This window comes from Abramis brama, assembly GCF_963993115.1.
Source record: "Abramis brama genome assembly, chromosome: 17".
Classification (NCBI taxonomy): Eukaryota; Metazoa; Chordata; class Actinopteri; order Cypriniformes; family Leuciscidae; genus Abramis; species Abramis brama.
In genome coordinates, this window is record NC_139979.1 from 31,073,316 (window position 1) to 31,096,059 (window position 22,744).

Below are 22,744 nucleotides of genomic sequence, written 5' to 3' on the forward strand. Positions count from 1 at the left end.
ACTGCTTGCGGTGACAGAGATTTAAATCACCTTGCTTTGACTGTCGGGATGGGTTCAGGGGTGGAAGACTTAGTGGGAATGGGGCCATTTTTTAAAACAGGGTTGCCAGGAGGTGTCTTTACTCCCACTGGTCCACGTCTCTCCTCCTACAAAAGACAATTTTTCTTAAATGGAGAGTTCACACAACGATGAAAGTTCTGCCATCATTTACTCAGCCTAATGATATATGAGAGCTCTCGCGGGAGGGAAAATGTTCAGAGAAAAATGACTTAAATTTTGGTACTTTCACAGCTATTTTATTACAAAAGATGTCCGACAGCAATGTTAGAATGTTTCTGTGTATCAAAGAATCCTGAAAAAAACTGTTTTCAACATTGATAATAATTGATCATCAAATCATCATATTAGAATGATTTCTGAAGGCTCATGTGACACTGAAGACTGGAGTAATGATGCTAAAAATTCAACTTTGATTCAAAGGAATAAATTAAATTTTACAATATATTCACAAAGAAAACAGTTCTTTTAAACTGTAATAATATTTCACAATATTACTCACAATTCTACTGTATTTTTGATCAAAAAAATGCAGTATAAATGACTTCCAACCACAAAATGTTGAACTATAGTGAATATAAATAACAAAACAAAAAAAGCTTTAAAAGGACATGATCAGAATCAGAATGTAGTAGTACATCTTTAAATTTGACTAATGGTATTGTTAAACTGTATATAAGTGTATAGAGTACAGTATATATTACACTAAAAATAATATCTTAATTTATAAACATTATATTACACCAAAAATAATTATACACTTTGGAAATCATCTTGGGTTAAATATTACCCTATAAATAATATTATTGATATTAGTGAAACTGAAAACAACATTTAGTTTTTTTTATATTAAAGAATGAAACGTGTCTATACTATGGAGCATTGTGAGTTGATGGTAAAGTGTTGTGCTATTACCTGTGTATCAGGCCTGTCCTGGAAGATGGGGGACGGCAGGTCTCGAGGGCTGCCGACCTCCATATAACTGCCCTCCGAGTCAGACGTGATGAGCTCTTGCAGAGACTCCACTGAACTGGCCTTCACCGAACGACACAAACCTGGGGAAACACAACAGTCAACCAGATCCAGTCCAAACTAAGAGCATCTGTATTCAGGAAAACTACTGAAGTGATAGAAATTACTGAATCATTTACATTTGCTTTGTGGTCACATGATCTTCAGTGTGCAGGGCGCCATTTAGATCAGTGGTTCTCAACCTTTTTGTCTTAAAGGCCTCGATTGTTCAACATTATATTCAGAGGCCCCTGATGTAAACTATAACATTTCCTCTGTATGTTCTGCTGTAATTATGATAAAGCTGCTTGTTTTCAAACATTTTTATCAACAGAAACGTGTCAAAATACTAAATTCACAATTATTTTTGTGACTCTAAAGAAGTCAACAACTGAATATTGTATACTGAATATCTTCTGCTGTACACAAAAGACATTTTGAAGAATCAACAAACAGCTGATGGACCCCATTGATTTCCTACTATGGAAGTCAATGGGGTCCATCAACTGTCTGGCTACCGACATTCTTCAAAATATCATTTTTTTGTGATCAGCAGAAGAAAGAAACTCGTACAGGTTTGAAACAACTTGAGGGCGAGTAAATGATGACAGTATTTCAATTTTTAGTGAACTATTCCTTTAATTTAAATAATTGTAATTAATCCTGCAACTCATATAGACGTTTGCTGAGGCTCCTGGTTGAGAACCACTCATTTAGATGATCAATATTCGTTTTCGGAAGAAAGTGTGAGTGGTATTTATCTGTTGCGAGGGTATTTTGGGGTGGTTGCACACTGACCTCAAAAGAGCCCACAGAGGGATCTGAATAACTCCCTATTCCTAAGTATAAGCAATAGTAAAAATGATGCTTGCCTTAGCAAACACAACTAATTAGTCGGGGTGTAACAATACCCTCATGTCACGATTTGATACATATTGAGATACTGAACTCACGATATGATATTATTGCGATACCTCAAGACATATGGTAAAAGGTTAACAAAAAAATGCACTGTTGATTAAAGGGTTAGTTCACAAAATGTAAATTCTGTCAGTAATTACTCTCCCTCATGTTGTTCCAACCCCTGTAGACTTTCGTTCATCTTCGGAACACAAATTAAGATATTTTTGATTAAGCAACGAGAATAGTGGAATAAAGTCGTTATTTTTGTTTGTTTTTGTGCACAAAAAGTATTCTTGTCGTTTGATAAACTTATGGTTGAGCCACTGTAGTTACTTGGACTATTTTAAACATTGTCTTTACTAACTTTCTGGGCCGGCAAGTTTCAATAACACAGAAGCCTATGGAGATTGTGTTTCGAAGATGAACGAAAGTCTTACGGGGTTGGAACAAAATGAGGGTGAGTAATTACTGACAGAATTTGAATTTTTGGGTGAACTAACCCTTTAAAATGCTAAAAATGTATATTTACAATAATGTAGGCCACTTTTTACTGGTAACATAAGAGATTTGGCATTATCAGGACCCACAGATATTCTCCCATGGCATTATTATACATTACAGTGTATATTCAACATTGCACATGATAGTTTAATGTAGTACTGACACTAAAACTCTGTAAATTTATTTTTTTTCTCACACAGTAATTTTCATTATGGGTGAACTACACACAATACACATATTGTCACTATCCACGATACGCATTGTTGCATATTTGTATTGCGAAATATTGTGACACGATATATTGTTACAGCCCTACGAGCAGGTCGGAGCAAATTAAGGGTTTTCTGTTAGAATGGTGTCGTGTTAGCGGCCCCTAAGTTAATAACTAATGATCTTTGCAACGGAAGTGAATCAATCAATCAAAACTAACTTTAGCTGGACAACAACTTTATTCTAGAGCTGCTGTAAAGCCAAAATAAGCTCTGTTACTTTAATTTACTATTATCACTGTAAAGCTGCTTTGAAACAATCTATATTGTTAAAAGCGCTGTATAAATGAAGCTGACTTGACTGACCTGTAGTGTGCGGGCTGTGTGTGACTTCAGTAGGAGAGCTCTGGATGACATCAGACAGGTTGTATCCGCCAAAGCTGTCAGAGCGGCGCCGAGGTTTCCTCTTAGCCCTCATTTTGGCCTTCTTCAGCAGGATATCACTAAGTTAAACACAGTGAGAACTCTTACAGACGGACAGTCCTTCATATCCAGATTACAGTGTTTCAGCAGGGCAGATTTCACACCTGGAGTGATCCGCTTCAGAGCCGCTCTTACAGTCCACAGCAGAGTCCCAGTCTCCGTCCTCATAGGCGCTGAGATCAGGAGCGTCGGCGTATGGTGTAATGAGGCGTCTCTGCATGGCGGGGATCTGATGGAGGAGTTCGCTGTCAGGATCTCTGAGCAAAACTTTAATGAACCTGATAAGAACGATGATTTAAAACTTACCATCCTCCTGTACGCAGATGTTAGATCCCGGAGGACGTCATCGCTCAGGATATCCAGCGATCTGACAGAAGGAGAGACAGACACATGAACAACATCTTTGATACCAATCTGTCATTAGAAAGCCATGTCTCTAGCATCTGTAAAACCGCATTCTTGCAAAAAAATGCGGAACAGTTACTTCATGCGTTCATGACCTCAAGGCTAGATTATTGTAATGCTATTATGGGTGGTTGCCCTGCACGCTTAATTAACAAACTACAGCTGGTCCAAAATGCAGCAGCTCGAGTTCTTACCAGAACCAGGAAGTATGACCATATTAGCCCGGTTCTGTCAACACTGCATTGGCTCCCTTTTAAACATTGTATACATTTAAAAATCTTGCTAATTACTTAAAAAGCACTAAATGGTTTAGCTCCGCAGTACTTGAGCGAGCTCTTAACGCATTATAGTCCTTCACGTCTATTGCGATCTCAAAATTCTGGCCAGTTGATAATACCTAGAATATCAAAATCAACTGCAGGCGGGAGATCCTTCTCCTATTTAGCACCTAAACTTTGGAACAGTCTTCCTAACATTGTCCGGGAATCAGAAACACTCCGTCAGTTTAAATCTAGACTAAAAACACATCTCTTTTGCCTGGCATTCATATAGAACATTATACATTTCTATTATTCAAATCAATTAAATGATTATTATGGTGCATAGATTAGGTCAGCCAGAACCGGGAACACTTCCTATAACACCCGATGTACTCGTTACATCATAAGAAGAATAGCATCTACGCTAATGTTAGTCTTTCTGTTTATTCCGAGGTTTACTGAAGTCAGCCGGATCCGGGCCGTATCCAGATCAGATGAAGGACCTGCACCTGGACCCATCCATGACACATTCCTGAAGTGCCAGCCTCATCAGCCCTGTGAAGGCCTCATCGACACGACAGCCATCACCACTGATCCACAACAAACTCGTCTCCATATCGCTCGAAGTTCAGTTCACTTACGATAAGGATGTCATTACCTCGACAAAATGTAATCTTGTGGCCATGAAAAATATTCTCACACTCCCACAAGTTATGTCATGACAACGATAAATCTAAACCCTGCCAGTCACCGTAGTAAAGGATCTCTGGGGGTTTAAGATTCTCGTTCTTACTTGGACTCCAGCATTGCCGCCATGTTGAGGACGATGAACTGCAGGCAGGAGAGCTTGAGCTGATCAGCGTTGAACACGGTGGCGAACTCCAGCAACTCTGCTGCGTTCTTCAGCGTCACTGCACACAATACAACACTCAGAGATTACACTCGATATTTACAGGACGTGTCCAGGAATGAAGAAGCTTACCGGACGAAAGAATCTCATTTCAGTGTCTATTTGCACTGCAAGAATTTTAGACCATATTATATGCGATTTAATAATAACAAAAATCAAGTCAAGTGAAAGATAAAAGCTTAATAGTTATAGTTAATTTCCATGCAATTCAAAATTAAAGGGGCAGTCGTTCTTGGAAGTTTCATCTCTAACTTTCCCAGAACTTTGTTTTCTCTCCATCTACGGTCTTGTATTTTAGTCATGGAAATTTTTATTTACATAACACAAGCCCACTCTCATGCTCTACTAGTTACTTGAAAAAAGTAATTGATTACTTTTTTCAAGTAACTAGTAAAGCATGTTAGTGGGCTTGTGTTTTGCTACGCACTTCATTCCACCAAGCGTTGTTTGTTTTCTTCTTATATATTTAAATCCAGATAATTGATTAACAAAACATCTATTGAAATTAAAGGGATGGTATAATGCCCTTTTCACAAGATGTAAAATAAGTCTCTGATGTGCCCAGAGTGTGTATGTGAAGTTTTAGCTCAAAATACCCCACAGATATTTTTATATAGCATGTTAAAATGGTCACTTTTTGAGGGTGAGCAAAAACGCACCGTTTTGTGTCGGTTCCTTTAAATGCAAATGAGCTGCTGCTCCCGGCACAGGGGGCGGAGCTTCAACAGCTTGCATTCACACAGACATGCACTGAAAATTTCAACAACTTTTATGTTCAAACCGGATTCAGACAATGATGGAGAGACTCAAGAAAAAGTGACAACATGTAGAAGCATCAGGACATTTCTGTACGGTTAGTTGGTGAATTTATGTTGCTGATGTGTAGTTATCTTCTAGTCACTGATTAGCATATTCTGTCTTGATAATCTATAAATCGTGTTCAGGGGGTGGGGTTTATGTAAATTTTAGGGTTGGTGATGTCACTAACCCAGGAGGAATGTCGTGTAATCCCAACCAGCCGTTTGTTGTAGTCCTTAAAAAGGAATTTCTTTAAAATAAAATTTCTCCCTTTGCTTTGAACGTTGAACGTTGTAACTTTGAAGATGTTGTTTATGCTCAAACAGCAATATTACACTAACTAAAGTTAGAAAAGTGAAATCATAATCAACCACCCCTTTAAGGTACAAATTATACAAAACGAAAAAACTTCAAACTAAATTATGAAGTGGTTAAAATTCGTCTCCGAGCCACTCCATATCTCCCGACATATTGTATTCAATCCATTTCCACGCCCTTTATGACGCATCCCATTTTCGATATTTTCTTTCTTAATTAACAGATTAAATTAAAACAAAACAAACAAATATCATAAAATTGTAAGGAAAATATGAAACCAAATAAATGTACTTAAATGGCTACAACAGTAATGCATTACTTTTAAATTTAGAACAAAATATCTGAACATGAACAACTTTCCCCAACACTGAAAGAGAGACTTACAGTTCTCAGTGATGGCGACCTCGCAGATCTCCTTCAGCCGAGTGACCAACAGCTGATCGGCCACCACAAGCACGTTACACACGAACTCCACATTCACAGACTCTGAGATACACAGAGAGACGAGACATGGGTTACACAGGAGAGAGGAAGAAACAGCAGGATATGACAGAAAAGCACAACATCTGGGCTGAAACCTCTGACAGTGGGAGACTCGTCTGTGTAGATGTACTCCAGGATAACCTGCAGGACATCAGAGGTGGTGGGCATTTCGAGCGCAGTGCAGCTGGTGGCCTGAAGAGGGCAGAAGAGATTACGTTAAAAAAACAGCTCCAGTTCAGAGAGACTAAGATGCTTCATGTTGTTCAATCGTACCTCTATCCAGGGGCTGCCCAACATACTGTTGAAGTACTCTGAAAATTAAATAGTGCATCTTTATTAAAATATGATAACCACAGAACAGGAATAGTTCACCTGAAAATTAAGCATTTAGTTAGGCTTGTGTCATTTAAAATGTGTATAAACTTGTATCATTTGTATAACTTTGTCTAAGCTGCTGAATGAAAGCGAATGAGGACTTTCAACCATAAAATTAAGGATCTTCAGCAAGGAACTTAAATTCCAGTCTATTTCTCACAAAAAAATGGTGAGTTTTCTGTTTTCTAGTCTAACTGTTCCAGTTCCTCTCCACTATCAGCTTAAAATCTCTTTGCTTCCACATGAATCATTAAACCTGTGTTAATGATGACAGAAGCTTGGGGTGAAGTGTCTATGAAAGACTAAAATCACTGTCAGAGTCAGAGTAAACAGATATACACTACCATTCAAAAGCTTGGGATTGGTAAGTTTTTTAAATGTTTTTAAAAGAAGTCTCTTCTGCTCACCAAGGCTGCATTTATTTAATAAAAAATACAGCAAAATTGTAAACTATTATAACTTAAAATAGCTGTTTTTTTTATGTGAATATTGTAAAATGTATTTTTTTCCATTACTCCAGTCTTCAGTGTCACATGATCCTTCAGAAATCATTCTAATATGATGATTTGCTGCTTAAGAAACATTTCTGATTATTATTGTCAGTGTTGAAAACAGTTGTGCTGCTTCATATTTTTGTGGAAACCGTGATTTCTTCTCAAGATTCTTTGATGAATAGCAATGATTATTTGAAATAGAATTATTTTGTAACATTATAAATGTTATAAATGATCAATTTAATGCATCCTTGCTGAAGTATTAATTTCCAAACTTTTAAACGGTAGCGTATTTATTTGACAAAAATGAAAATGAGGCTGTGTAGGTCAGACATATACTGAGCTAAGTTTATGATTTTCCTGTCCAATGAAAAAAAATATTTAAAGACATATTTTCAATGCTTCATCAGCAAAATAGTTAGTAATCAGGTACACAATGTAATAGACTTCTTCACCTTCCAACACTCACAGCTTTATTCAAAATGATTCACATACCATATTAAATCTGACTCAAATGAAAATTAAGTCTACGGCAGTGGACACAAGTGTGAAATAAAACATTTGATCTCACCCAGCCGAGCGCACAAAACACATTTGTGACAGGGAAACTCTTTCCCATCTTCAGAGCGCAGTGTGACATCACAGAGATACAAGCTGAGGACACACAATGAGAAGATCTGTATTCACAGCCAGTCAGAGAGTGTATGACATCAACTGATGTTTCTCAAAGGAACAACACACACCATTTTTTCTGGTTGAGTCGTAGCTTGTTGCCCGTCTTCTTCTGCGCCACACTGATCTTCCCATTTTCAAACTTCACTCCGTCAAGCCTAGTCAGACATAAAATTACTTATTGATTACAGCAACAGCCAATAATAACCCCTCATTTATATATATATATATAACAAACATACACATGACGAATCAACAAAACATTATCCTGAATGTGCGTGAAAACGTGTGTGTGTGTGTGTGTGTGTAATGACGTACCCTCCCCCTTTAGAGGTGCATATTATACGCTTGTCAAAATGAAACGTTAATTATGATTTGTCAGTTTCTAATGGTCCTATCCACAATGTTATCTTTACGACACAAGGTTGTAATATTTGTAATAGTGATTTGTGCAGTTGAATTTGAAAATGGAAGCAAATATCAATTAGTGGATACTTTAAAAGCCTAAACTTGATTATGGTGTGTTTATCTCTGTTTTTAACCATATTGCAGGAGTAAGTACAAACATTTTCTCAATGTGTATAGTTAAAATTCTAAACATTAATTCATAAAATGTGTATACTGACAAACTTGATATAAAAAGGAAGAGAAATTATATTGTTTCATGCACTGTAAAAAATTGTATGATCAGTAATTCATGGCAACATCTATAACTCAAAAATTATTTATTTAAGTAATTTCAACTTTCTTTTTTAAGTTATATGGAACTCAACTTGATTTTACTGTCAGTTTTAATATAATTTAAGTTAAAATGACTTACACAGCCAATTTGATTACACTTAATTTAAAGACAAAGGTAATTTGTCATACAGTTAATCATACTCTACACTTTGCCCACCGTTTTATGAAGGCTGTTTCAATTTCACATGCTTCATTAATGTTTTTGCATCAAATTATTTTAATGCGTTAAGAATTTGAATTAATCGCATCCGTTAACGTTAACGCATGCGATTAATTCAAAATTCTTAACGCATTAAAATAATTTGATGTAAAAGCACTAAGATACCTTGCTTCCACTTAAGATACCTTGTTTTGACCAATTTAAAAGGCAGCATGGCATGAATCCTTCATATAGATTGCATATAGGCTGACTATCTGCCCTGTTAAAGTAAAAAAAAGACTATTTTTGGAGCAAGACACCTTGATTGACATTGTAGGTGACCTTTACGCTAAAAATACGCAACAAAAAGTGTCTCACCGTGCGGAGAGACTCCCCAAGCCCAGTTTTTTGGCGACTCCCTGCAGCATCTTCACAGGGTTTTGTCCTGGTTGACCAATATTTCCGTTCTTGGCTTTTTTCCCAGACTTAGTGCTTTTACCCTTGGGCTTGTCAGCTTCCTCACAAGTCTTCGCAGGCAGAGAGCGGTACACCTCCAGAGCAGAACGGTTCTCCAGACCCAAAGCCTGGAGACTGTGGATGAGCTGCTGCTGTGGTTCGGGATCAGAGCTCGGGCTGGAGCGGGGCATGATGGGCCGGGTCCCATGCACCAGCATCTCACAGGAGTCTGTGTAGATGAAGTGAAGCGCTTGCTCCAGCATCTCAGGAGGAACCTTCTCCAGAACCAGCAGATCACAGCCCACTGCATCTTCCCCTTTCTTCACCTCTCCATCTCCCTCTCCCTCTTTACAGCCCTCGGGGAGGAGAATTTTCCGGAAGAAGTCCGAGCGCATGGACAAAATGTATTTGTGCGCTGCAAAGGTGCGATCGCCAGCCTGCAGGGTCACGTCATGGATGCTGTCGGTCTCATCGGCTTCGGACAGGAGGCGCTGGAAGTGCTGGGAGAATGTGGACCCAGAAGTGGTGGGAACTTCATACAAGCTGAAGAAGGGAGAAGAAAAGTGAATGTAGGGCTGCATGATTAAACTAAACAAAAGCAATATCACAATATGGCTTAGTGCGGTTATTAAATCACAAAGGGTGTGATTTAATTAAATAAATATAAGCACTGCATGTTTAAGAGTGAAGTGTTCATTTACACGTGAGCAGATCATGATCCGACGCCATCTCCATCTGCAGGGCTCTCTGCGGTTTCCATCAAAATGATGGTTTAATGTTTAAAAGTGGAGATATTAAGATAAATATTAGTATTGCAAATTTACATTTGTAATGTAAAATAAATGATTATATTATTTTTATTTATTACATGGCTTGATTGAATTCTAATGTAGAATTTCCCCTATTCGTGCAGCCCTAGGTGAATGTATAACAAGACATGATTAAGATTGGGATCGGTTCAGAACAAATTTGGTTCCATCCAGTTTGCATTCTTACAGTGGTGTAGACATAAATACTGTTTTTCTTTTTTTTTTTTGTGCAGCGTTTACTGTACCTCTTTACAAGCAACTCTACTTAATTATTTACTCTTATTTGAGTCATTGTCACTGAAAAACTACTCAACTTATTACGTTACAAAGTACTTTGGTATTATTTTTCTATTTTAACCAAAATGAGGCGATGTTAGCAATATGGAGAGCTAAACATTCTCATGTAATTTCTGTTTCATTCATACTGGAAGCCGGAGGGTGCCCTCGTGCAGAACATCCACAAGTGAGATTCATAGAAGTATTTAACTTATGACATTCCAGGAAATCCCTTAGACAGCAATCATGCGTTTATTGTCTTCCATGTTTCAACAGTCAAAATGTCTCTATCTGCATGTTATTCATGGTACATAGCAATATCTGATTTCCATGTTATATCTGTGTTAGTCTGTGTTCTTCAAGCCATCTCGGGTATATTCATAAGAATGATGTATATCTATAATACAACATTAATTGCCTGTATCACAGTATAGAATTTTATAAAATAATATATTTTCTGTCTCGCTCTGTGTTAAGCAGCAACATGGGACCACAGAAGTTATTTCAAACATCACTGACAAAAAAAAAAACTGCTCATTTTTTCTTGCTACTGAAAATGTGCCGGGAGCCCACTGTTGCTATAGTAACTAACTACACTTTCACATGCGTCTAATTGACAGATAAATCATGCGATCTAATTTCACTGCTGTTGCTAATGTTGAGGTTATTTCAGCTCCATACAAAGTTTGCTTTGCACATTTAGTGTAAATGCATTGTTAAAGAGGTCAAGCTTTACATTAAACTGAACTGTGTGCATGCATTTTAGACACTTACATTGTTCTTGCTTCGTCCATGCAATAACTGCATCCCTGAATGTGTCCAGGTTTCTATTTACTTCAGCTGCTCAGAGCTCTGATAATATCAATAATGAGCATAGCTCACTTACATTAACTAAAATATTGAAATGTTAGCGATACAGATTCAAAACACGAGCACCAGTGATTAAATGTCTGGAAGTTTTGATTGTTTTTGCACCCAAGTCAGACCTGTCTGTTATTGGCTGAAGCTCATCAGACCTGTTTGTTATTGGCTGAAGCGCATCAGACCCGTCTGTTATTGGCTGAAGCTCAGGGCTCCACCGCTGTAGTTTGAAAAGTGCCCGTCAAATAATAAAATAGTCCAGTTGCTCCTTAGGCATCTTTGTCAAAGTACTTTGTACTTTTGGTGAAAAATAAATGTAGCAAAGTTAAATACTTAAATATTTTTATTCAACTCAAGTAAAAGTACCACAATTTAATTATACTCAAGAAATAAAATTAAAAAAATAAAAATGTACTCAAGTACGGTAATGAAAGTATTTGTAATTAGTTACTTTCCACCTCTGGCATTTTTTTTAAATATGTAGAACACTTGTATTATTTGATTGCTATCAGGATGCGTTTCAATCAGTTTCAACCAGAATAACAAAAAAAAATTCCCTACCCTACCTTTAACTAACCATAGAATTACCACAAAGTTAAGATAACATAATAAACAGGTTTATCAACTTTTAAAAGGGAGGAGAGAATGCCTCTCATATCTTTTGTTGCTGATATAAGGCAGTAAAAGTTTGTGTCCAATAAAACCATACAGTGTTTAGGCAAAGATTTATCGGTCTATTGGTAACATGGCTGATACTGGTGTAATGTTTTATACTTCTGGTGTTGTTTGTCTTGAAAAACTGTAAATTTGGTTTTAAGGACATTTTGTTTACCTTTGTACGATAAACAGCTTTGATGATCAGAAGGATCTGGAACCATTTACTGACATCAAAAAACTCAAAAATTCCAAACATGTCTTTAGTCATACACATCTGTGGCCTTAGTCATAATTAAACGCACCTGGTTTTGGGATCGGCTTGCAATACTCCGAAGTTTCGTCCGTTAGAATCCATGGTGATGCTGACGGCTCTGTGGACGTAATGAAGCTTCTCCAGACGGATTCGTTCATAAACAACCCCTCCGTCTGAGTGGCCGGACACCTCCATGTTATCTGACACAACAGAGCAGATCTAGTTTAAAAATTCTATTTTATTTATAACACATTTAGTTAAACTGATGGTCCCAGTACCTTTTTTGTCTACAGCTTTCTTGTACTGTCCCAGCCACTGTCCACTGAAGCCCTCTCCATCCTGAGTAACAAACATCATGCTGTTCTTACTCAGGGCGATGTCTGACATGAAGACCTGTCGTCCATAAGCCCAGCGACACTGCCTCACTGACGTGCCCGTGGAGCGCCAGCAAAACACCTGCAAGAACATCAGAGAATAAACTGAATGAATACAATACCAGCTAAATGGTTGTTAAAGACATTGATAAAGTGGTTGAAAGGCACCTTACTGGCTCAAGTCAAATGAGTCCAAGAAAATATCTAGGGCTTTATGAAATCGGTTTTACTTTTTCTCAAAATTTCTCATTTTTCTGGATTCTCCCTCTTCCCCCCCCCATCTTAAATCATAAAACATACAGTTTTAACAACAATTTCATAAAAGTTCAACCATTACATTTTCCATTTACATTTTTTTCTCAGTTTTAATGGTTTAATAAAATTGTAATAATCAAAAAGGTTTTCCGGGACATTTATTCAGAAGATGAATGCGCTAATCCACAGGAAACTGTGTGTAACGTAAAAACTGTGACTGACTGTCATAAAACTCTGAATGCCACTGACATCACTGCCGTTATATGATAGGCTGAGGCTTTTTCCAATGGTAAGAAGACACAGACCCTCTCATCTCCTAATAATAAGTCAATCTCTGCTTACAAACTGTGCAGAACGAGGAGGCACAAGGACTGGAATTGGGAACCCCTGCACCATTCCATATCGCAATTTGATTAAGTGTACAGTCCTACTTTTTATTTATTCATCCAAAATTGACCAAATTCCATGACATTCTAGTCATTTTTTTTAATGACTGGAGTATGCGATTCAGTCCATGTTTTCAGCATCACGGAAATCAAAGGGCCCTACATAATCTTAAATCAGACTACTCAGAAAAGCAGCAATGCATCTCTCCTCAAAGAAACAAGCCACATCTTTAGAGGGATACACCATTAAATAAACTCATGGAGTGACAAGCTGTAAAGATATAAAAGCATAAAACTCTGGCATATAACCAGACAATTACGCATACATGCTAACTGGCGGCATAAGATTAAGCTTTTATTATAGATTTTTTTTTTAAATAAAAATATATAGATAAGAAAACTTGTGCAAAATGAATTAAACATTACTAAAAACTTGGATCCCATTCCACTAACTGGCCTGGTGCAGCTGATAGCCTTTTATCAGGCACGTATTGGCCCACAAGACTGAACATCTTGGTTAAGCAGACATTATAGGTGGGGGACACACACATTTGGACACTTAATAAGTAGTTGGAGTGGTTAAGTGGTTCAACAACCATTCTAGTAGCCAAGTATTGCTCACAGCATTTTACAAAGAACTTAACAGAGACAAACTACTAACTTATGTCATCTGATGCTAGTACCTTGGAACAAAGTGCTGATTTTGATACTATAGAAAAATTATTTTACACGGGCTAGGGAATCGTGTTGGCAAATATGGAAAGTCAGTAGCTTGGTTTAAGTCTTACCTGTCCGACTGTTGCCACCGATTTGTGTAAATGAAAATCTGCCAGACCAATTGCAAAATATGGTGTGCCACAAGGCTTGGTCTTAGGACCTTTGTTGTTCTTGCACTTTAGGTGCTAATTTAAGGAAACTGAGCATTAGCTGTCACTGTTATGTTGACCACAAACATCTCTATTCTTCTTCCAGATCAGATAATTTTTTTCCAAAGATTGTATGTCAAGAAATTTCCATTTGCCAAATCCTGATTAAAAGAAGTACTTTATACAAAAGAAAAAAAATCTAGAAACAATCTTTTAAAGCTACAGAAGAAATCTAGAAATGTTGCTTTTAGTAGCTGTATTGAGAGTGAGACTTTTTGAGACTGACGGTGTGTTTACATCAGCATTGTTGTTGTTCCCCCCGAGAACAGAAACAGCATCTTCATCAGACTCTTGAATGATAGATTATCTCCTTCAGTAAAATAACAAATATCACAACAGGCACTGTGACAACTCCCTCATGAACATTTTTAGGCAGGAATTTTTGTATGATAATAACACATCAGTTGATTTTGATCATATTATCAATATGTTCAACACACCAGAACATATTTTTTTTAGGCTTTAACCCAATACCCGAAGTTTTAACCCAATCGCATCTTAAACTTAGTTATACAAGTAATTATTGAGTAATATTTTTATCCTGTTAGAGTGTCTGATGTGCATATTGAAGTTCAGTTCAGTGTCGTATATCACTCACCCTTCCAGTTTCATCTAGAGCCAGAATCACCAGCTTCTCTCCTCCACCATCATGCAGAAGCTGAGAATCAATACGATGGTCCAAACTACCACCGCTCACTAGCACTTTTTTCAGGTTCATCTGTCTGGAGAACACCACAAATACAGTGTTGAACTTCCATCCAACTGAACTTTGAATTGGAATACTGCATAAAACATTTCCAAACAAAGCACCATTTCCATCTGCATCATTTTTATGTAGTACCTCAAAATTTGCATAAAATAATGTAGATGGAAACCTAGCTTGTGTTAAGTGCCTGTTGCAAATTACATTTCAAGATCTAAAAACTGTACAAAATCTGTATCGTTAAGGCAACATAATTGTCAAACTCTAGTCTCTGAACTCCACTCACTTGGAGGCCAGTTTCTTGCACTGATAATCTGCCAGCAGGTACACATCCCCCTTTTCGGTCACACACACAGTGGCCCCATTGCTCGCAGCCGCCATAGTGATGGTCAAATCCTTGTGGTGCAGAGCGGACACCTGTCGAGGAACAGTCACGCACTTCTCTCCGTTGGGCTCCAGCAGGTAACCTGAATGTATCACAATGGTAGGACCACAACTTTTCATATGGGAAGAGGCAAATGAAGCAGATGCTCTGGTGAAATTGCACGCAGAGGATTTGCAAATACACCTGAGAGATTTTAGATCAGTTAAACAATCTGGGATGCCTTTCCCAAAAGCATCGTAAGCAGATTGCCACCGATGGCCTCTACGATCAACTTGGCTCACAATGCTTTTGAGAAACGCAGCCCTGATTGTGTTCTGTAATAAACAGATCTGGGTACTTGAGCCTCTTACCAAGTTGGCCACCATTTAATCCTACGGTATAAACCGCATCTCGGGTCCAAAGAACAGTGTGGAACCGGCCGGCTGCAACACCAATCACAGACCTCCCTTTCAGGGACTTAGATGTGACCTGTGGTCAATAGAAAATAACATAAAAAAATTAATTTATGGAATTACCTACAGTTTATTAATTTTGTGAAACAGTGCGTCATACATAAAACAAACAAGGGTTCGGATTCACAAAAATCTTCTTAAAGGTACACTATGTAACTTTTTTTGTTTAAAGTGTACAATTTATATAATGAGTGAGTACACCATGAATAATAATACAAATAATTTTCAAGAAAGTTAATTCTTCTTAAGTTTTGTCTTAAGAACAGTGTTAGGAATAAACGATCAGAACAATCTTAAGTTTTTTGGGAGTAAAAAATATTCTTGTGTTTTTCTCTTAAATAAGAAAATATCAGTTAAGAAGAATTTTATTCTTAAGAATGTTTCGCAAATGTGACCCCAGGCTGACCGACCTGTTTGGGAACTTGGCTGGATGCAGGAGGAGGTGCCAGACCCAGCTGATGGTGGGTGTTGAGCCCAAAAGTGTAGACGTACCCCTCCTCTGTCAGAACGACAGTGTGATCTCGGGCCGCTGCAATCTGTGAGCAGTGATGGGACAAAAGACCCTCCACCATTCGGGGAACCTTTGACATGAACATGGACACCAAGTCTTAGAAAGCAGATGTGCAGAATATATGCGTTACCCCACACCAAAACATCTTACCAGATATGTCTGTTCATCACCATGTCCAAGTCGTCCGCCCTGTCCGTGTCCACATGTGTACACCTGACCCTTCTGGGACAGGAAGACCGAGTGGAACTTGCACAACACCACCTCAAAAGACACAGAAACACAACAATGATGCCATCAACATCATTCAAGATCATGTTTGCACAGGCAGGCATGATCCTCTATCTGATATAACTCATAAGCCACACTTATGTAGCACAAGCACATTATTTTCAGCAAAAGAGAAAAAATAGAACTTAGTAAAATAAGTTAATGTAGAAGCTTTAAAAAATTAAAAAAATATATTTAATTTGGTAACAAACATGTAATCATTACTTCAATGAGTTCATTGTTTCTGCCTTAAATTAATACATTATTAGCTAACTTTGTGATTTGTATATGTACATTTCTGAAATACATAACTTTGGACACAGTCACCTATGATAACAGATCACTCTAAATTGTAACAGACACGCATTTTCTGTAAAGCTGCTTTGAAACAATATGTATTGTGAAAAGCGCTATACAAATAAATGAGAATTGAATTGAATTGAATTGAATTGAAAAACAACCTGACAATTAGCATTTTTTTGTTTTTTGGCCCAGTAAGTCCAGAAATTTGGGTTTTGGCCAATAACTTTCACTTCAAGCATAATGTAGAAGAATGTAGAAGGCATCAAGGAATGAGTAACATGTATGTAACATCCTGTACACTAATATGCCTTCATCTGATCAATTTGAAACCAGAATATACTACAGTTCAAAAGTTTGGGGTTGGAAGTTATGTTTTTGAAAGACATCTCATATGCTACGGGGGCTGCATTTTTAAAATTAAAAATACAGTAAAAACAGTAACATAGTGAAATTATTAGTTTAAAATAACTACTTTCTATTGTAATATATTTAAAAATATATAATTTATTCCTGTGATCAAATCTGAATTTTCAGCATCGTTACTCGAGTCTTCAGTGTCACATGATCCTTCAGAGATCATTCTAATATGATGATTTGATGCTCAAGAAACATTTCTGATTATTGTCAGTGTTGAAAACAGTTGTACTGCTTCATATTTTCACCGTGATATACTTATTTCAGGATTCTTCGATGAATAGAAAGTTCAAAAGACCATTGTTTGAAAAAGAAATCTTTTGTAATATTATAAATATTTTTTACAGTCCCTTTAGATCAATTTAATGCATCACTTCTTAATAAAAAGTATTAATTTCTAGAGGGAAAAAAGTACTGACCCCAAACTTCTGAATGTTACGTATATGTGCAATGACTGAAAGAAATTAACCCATAAAATGTCCTTTTTAATGATTTTATCTTTCATCTCATAATTCTGTTTTAACAAGAAATAAGTATTGTTGTCATTAAACATTTGCTCAAGATCCTTAGACAAGATGCTATCATTGATATGAAATAATTTTACTTGGGAGGTAAATTCATTCACACAAACACACTTTCTGAAAAGTCACTGACTAATTTGGTAGCTTCAGTTTTAGACACAACATTAGAGACAAGCTGGTTAAATGTCACTGCAAAAATATCAAAGCAAGTGCAACTGCAAAAAAAGGCCTTTTTTCTCTCAGAACCATTTCTGAACCATGTATGCAATGACAATTAGACATCTTTTTAGACACTTTTGATGCCACTGTAAATACGAAATACAAATTCATAGTGGTGAGATTATTGGTCGATTAAGAACGGAGATAGGAAAACTACAGAATGAATGAACCTGCTGCGTTCTGCTCATCATAAGGGCTTGACTTTTAGCCATGACAGCTTTGCCCTTTCTCTACAGAGCGTGCCAGCTCTGGATTGGCTTGGAGTCGACTACAGCGGGGCAGGGGTTTCGAGGGTCAACATCATCATTAATTTAACACACTCCTCAAGGCCAAAACAGAAGCAAGAGATGTTCTGTAAAGTGTCCAAACTCTGCGCCTGAAGAATTGACTGGCACCCGCTCTCCCTCGCTGCCATACGCACGCATTCACAGCGCTTATTTAATCTGCTGCTGTTATCCCTGAATGAATATTTTAATATTTAACTGAAAGCATTTGCAGAACAGCGTGGCAGGACACAATGAGCTTAGGGGGGCATTGGAGAGCTGACGAAAGGGTCGGGAAACAAGATCCGCCATTACAATGGGCACTGTAAAATTAAAGGCCTGCCCTGCACTTCAGAAATTAATCACACACAACCGACTAAACAATGACAAATGATAGGAGTTGCTGAAGTGTCTTTACATAGGTCAGAAGCATCTCTGGAGGTTTCCCATCATCCTAAATGGTTGACAGATTTGGCTTACTAAATTCGTTTTGATCGCACCCTTAACCTTCTTGTTCTTCTCCTTTCAAAAATGCCAAAATACCAAATGAAAGGCTGACAATGGGATCATGCAACACTACTGGATCACATTTCCCATCCACATATGAGCACATGTTGGTTATCCATCCAAAATGCAAATGAGTCCCCGCTATGACCACGGAAAAAAGGGAAGCTTATACACCGTTCAAAGCATGATGTTGGCATGAGTTGAGCTGTCAGGGTCAAGTATGTCAAAGCGGTGACAATCACCTAAGTGCTCATGCACATCTGCTAAATGCCCGAGTTCAACACAAAGAGCTTCTCTCCATCAGCTTGAACACAGTTTTCATCCTCGAGGGCATTTTCAAGAACAATTTACAGAGAAGCAAAGAGGGTCTAAAGCTCTCTTTAGGGTCTAAAGCCCTATTCACACTGGATTAGTATTACCTGGTGACCTCTAGTCATTTGTAATAATTGCGGAGGTTGTCTGTGATCTTAATCCTGTGTGAATCGACCATGTCTGTAATTTGTAAAGTAAAAATTCCCCCGCAAATGCCCAAACATATTTCGCCGAACACCGAGGTCCCGTGATAATATTAGTCCCGTGCGAATCGGCATCACTGTGATTTGGCAGGGTCAAATATAATTTTTTCAAGGTTTTTGTTTCCTGTGGCCTTTTTATCCATCTTTCTGGAGTGAGATGGATAAAAACACTCCACTCCGTTGGAGTGTTTTGATAGTATTTTGGGTGCTGGGTCATATCGCTATAGGCTACACCATTCGACTATAGAATTTGCAGAAAGAGGAAGCTGAAAACCATCAGAAGAGCAAAAACAAAAAAAATGATTAGCTGGAGATGGATGACATGTATAGCAGCATGTGGTAAGGAACATTCTTCTGTTTATGATAAATCATACAGCTAGACCTATAACAACAAGACATGTCCAAGCAATAGCCTACTGACATCATATCCGGGAGATAAGTCAGTAAATTTGAGCAAAATCACAGGCTTTGCTTATCCCGTGCGAATGCACCACACAAAATTCAGATGTGGGGGGTAATTTCTAAATCACACGTGGTCCCCAGATAATACTAAACCCGTGCGAATAGGGCTCAAGTCTCCTCAGATGGTTTGCAAGGACTCTTGGAGAACTTTGTTTTGAAGGAGTTCCCCGTTGAGAAGTCCGTTATCAAGGCAACACTAGCAGGTCCTCTGTTTTTCACCGTCCTCTGTTGTCACACATAACCCTGGGGAGTTTTAGACCCAGTTTGCATAAATAAACCCTGAGGAATAGCATTGCAGATGAGGATTTCACTGCATTATGTGCCGCATCAGCAAAAATGCATCTAAATAGAAGTAATAAGATGAAGAGAAGTTTGAGAGTGACCACATCGTAAATATTATCACTAAAGTCACCAAGAGATCAAAATATTTTTTTTTTATTGCAGTATTTATAATTAATTATTATATCAGTGCACATTATAATTTTTTTTTTTTAATTCAAATCTTTGATCAAAATAACTTCTTCCTCTTGCAGCGAAATCTCTCCTCTTCTCTGATGATGTGTTGACTGGCGTGAGGGCGGGGCAACCTGTCACTCACATGAGATCCACCAATAGCAAACCACAACCATTCAATCAATTCCCGATGGACAAAAAGAAGTTTCAAGCCTACATTTTGTCTTGTTGCAGAAGTGGTTCACTCGTATATATGTCGCAGTAGGGAAGAAAAAGTCTATCGCAACTTCCGTTTCATGACGACTTTAATGAAAACTTTTGAAGATGAAAACCAGCAAAAAAAAATGTAAAATAGTAAATGAAAAAAAAAAAAAAAAAGGTAACACTTTATTTAGATGGTTCTCTTTAGACATTCTACTAACTATAAGAAACTTTGCAACTACATGTCAACTAACTCTCTAAAGTCCCGATTATCTTGATGGTTCTACATATTATCTTAACAGATTCTCCTGTGGTGTGAGGCGTGTTAAGAGTGATTGAATCTGCTCGGAAGAGCGCCGGGGCCTCATCGATATCAAATTGTAATCCAACATGTTGATTTTCGATGATCAGAAATCCTGTTGTGTGGAAGAAACCCAGAGGACAAACCCGCACAAACTCTATAGATTGTCATGTGGAATGAAACGATACCCAATCAGAAAGCAAGATGATGGGAGACAGAAGCATAACACGACTTAATCCAAAACTTTTTCTTGATTTTTCTGTAAAACCCAGTGCAAACACTATTATCGGCATTTCTTCTTTCCCGTCGTCCATCACTTTGATCGTGAGAGATTTTGAGAGATTTCCCGTGTTCACAGTCGGCTGTTTGTGAATGGAATCTTGGTCTACACACTATGAACAAAACTGTTTAATCTATGATTTTATTTATCGTTATGTTTACGGACTCTAGTGGACCATCACAATAAAGTGTAACCTAAAAAAAAAAAAAACCTAAAAGACATTTACCTGCTTCACATAGATCCCAGACCTTGAAAACAGGTCCACGATCTCAGGATGGTGTCTGCTCTCCTGGTTTCCATGTCCGAGACTAAAATTTGTGTTGTTTCCCCAAGTGTACACTTCAGTAGGGTCTGAAATGAGATCAGAACAAGGACACAAGTTATCCACTTGTTTTAATGCATTGAATACTGTTTCTAGGTCCAAGCCTCCAATCCACTTCATATCACACATTAAGCTAAGCTTTTAAAACTCATGGTGTACACTACAATCTTATGCTCACGGCATCCCAGACACCAATATTTTAACGATTCATAAAGAGATAAATCACTGCCAGGCCAACTGAGTTTTCGGTATAGAGATAAAGATTAGGATCATGCTATTTCTGTAATATTACAGTGTATATTAGCACCATTTGTTGTTTGCTTTTGGGATCTGATAGAGTGTTGGACCCGGAAATGTGATGTGTGACAAGTTTTGGTTTATTGATTTAAGGTTTAAGCCTCTCATTTTAAATCTTTCTCCTCATGTCATTCCAAACCAGCATGTTCCCTATATTTCATTTTGAATAATATTCTTGCTGTATTTTTTTTTCCCACTGAATGAAAGAAGTCAGTGACCAGGGACCGTGAAGCGTCCCAAAAGAGTTCTACGAGATTGCCAAATATCATTCACACTTTTGAATGACGCAAAACACCAGTTTTGACATCAATGAAACCAAACAACATTGGTTCTGACAGGTCTCATAACAGGATGCCATGCTTCAGCTACTGTTGTGGTGTTTTGTCATCATTTTTGGAGCATGACAACCACTGGTCACTGTATGCTTTTACTGAATAATAATATTTAAATGCATCATATTTCTCAAAAGTTCTAACTTTGATTTTAACTAAGAATCATGCAAGTTTGGAACAATATGAGGATCACTAAATGAGGACAGAATTTTAATTTCGAGGTTTTATTGTTAGAAGTACTACATTAACACTGGTGCAATCATAAATATTAAGAAGGTCATTAGCCCATTTTAATTACCAGTGTTTCGGAACACAACATGAGCGGGGCGGTCCTTCATGGTGAGGTCTAGGACAGAGAGACCCTCCTTGTCCTGGATGGACAGTCCTCCACCATGCTGGAACACAAAGATAACATAGACCAATGAAAGACAACAATGCAAACCAATAAACCAATAGAATTGGGAGGAAAAGATAAAGCAGTTCTGGTGACTCTCAGTCCACTGGGTTTCAAAATCTGCAGGAGTTTTCAACTGTGATTGACTAATATATCATCCAGGCCAATTAATCAGGCATCATTTGCTCATTTTGAAATTATTGGCATAAAACGATAATACACACTTGGCTAAATTAACAGAAGTGTTACATTACTTGTGTGACAGCTCCAGAATTATTGACCGGCTTTGGATGAAAATGCACATTTTTGGTTTTCATATTTTAACAGTTGAAGTGTCCAACTGCAATTTAATTTAGCAATTTTCTGAATAATTTAAAGGTATAGTTCACCAGGTCATCATTAACACCCTCATATTGTTCCAAACCTGTACGAGTTTCTTTCTTCTGTTCAACACAAAATTAGATATTTTAACGAATGTTGGTAATCAACAGTTGGCGTCACCCATTGACTTCCATAGTAGGGAAAAAAAAATACAATGGAAGTCAATGGGTAACGCCAACATTCTTTAAAATATCTTCTTTTGTGTTGAACAGAATTAAATTCCTTTAAAATGTATATTGACATTATGTT

The 22,744-nt window shown here is 37.5% G+C and overlaps 1 protein-coding gene across 1 annotated transcript in view; it reads right to left on the reverse strand.

Annotated features, from left to right (window-relative positions):
- Nucleotides 1-22,744, reverse strand: part of ibtk (inhibitor of Bruton agammaglobulinemia tyrosine kinase) — a 38,406-nt gene that overhangs the window by 10,339 nt on the left and 5,323 nt on the right. Inside the window, exons 3-23 of the mRNA XM_084090108.1 lie at nucleotides 22,019-22,115; nucleotides 20,996-21,120; nucleotides 16,214-16,324; nucleotides 15,963-16,133; nucleotides 15,451-15,568; nucleotides 15,002-15,182; nucleotides 14,611-14,734; nucleotides 12,350-12,527; nucleotides 12,121-12,271; nucleotides 9,138-9,758; nucleotides 7,951-8,037; nucleotides 7,779-7,861; nucleotides 6,612-6,649; nucleotides 6,434-6,530; nucleotides 6,240-6,341; nucleotides 4,623-4,740; nucleotides 3,471-3,531; nucleotides 3,269-3,393; nucleotides 3,048-3,184; nucleotides 973-1,112; nucleotides 31-146 (exon numbers count right to left, since the gene is read on the reverse strand). Coding sequence (XP_083946234.1) covers nucleotides 31-146; nucleotides 973-1,112; nucleotides 3,048-3,184; nucleotides 3,269-3,393; nucleotides 3,471-3,531; nucleotides 4,623-4,740; nucleotides 6,240-6,341; nucleotides 6,434-6,530; nucleotides 6,612-6,649; nucleotides 7,779-7,861; nucleotides 7,951-8,037; nucleotides 9,138-9,758; nucleotides 12,121-12,271; nucleotides 12,350-12,527; nucleotides 14,611-14,734; nucleotides 15,002-15,182; nucleotides 15,451-15,568; nucleotides 15,963-16,133; nucleotides 16,214-16,324; nucleotides 20,996-21,120; nucleotides 22,019-22,115 — 2,981 coding nt within the window. The remainder of the gene's footprint in view (nucleotides 1-30; nucleotides 147-972; nucleotides 1,113-3,047; nucleotides 3,185-3,268; nucleotides 3,394-3,470; nucleotides 3,532-4,622; nucleotides 4,741-6,239; nucleotides 6,342-6,433; nucleotides 6,531-6,611; nucleotides 6,650-7,778; nucleotides 7,862-7,950; nucleotides 8,038-9,137; nucleotides 9,759-12,120; nucleotides 12,272-12,349; nucleotides 12,528-14,610; nucleotides 14,735-15,001; nucleotides 15,183-15,450; nucleotides 15,569-15,962; nucleotides 16,134-16,213; nucleotides 16,325-20,995; nucleotides 21,121-22,018; nucleotides 22,116-22,744) is intronic.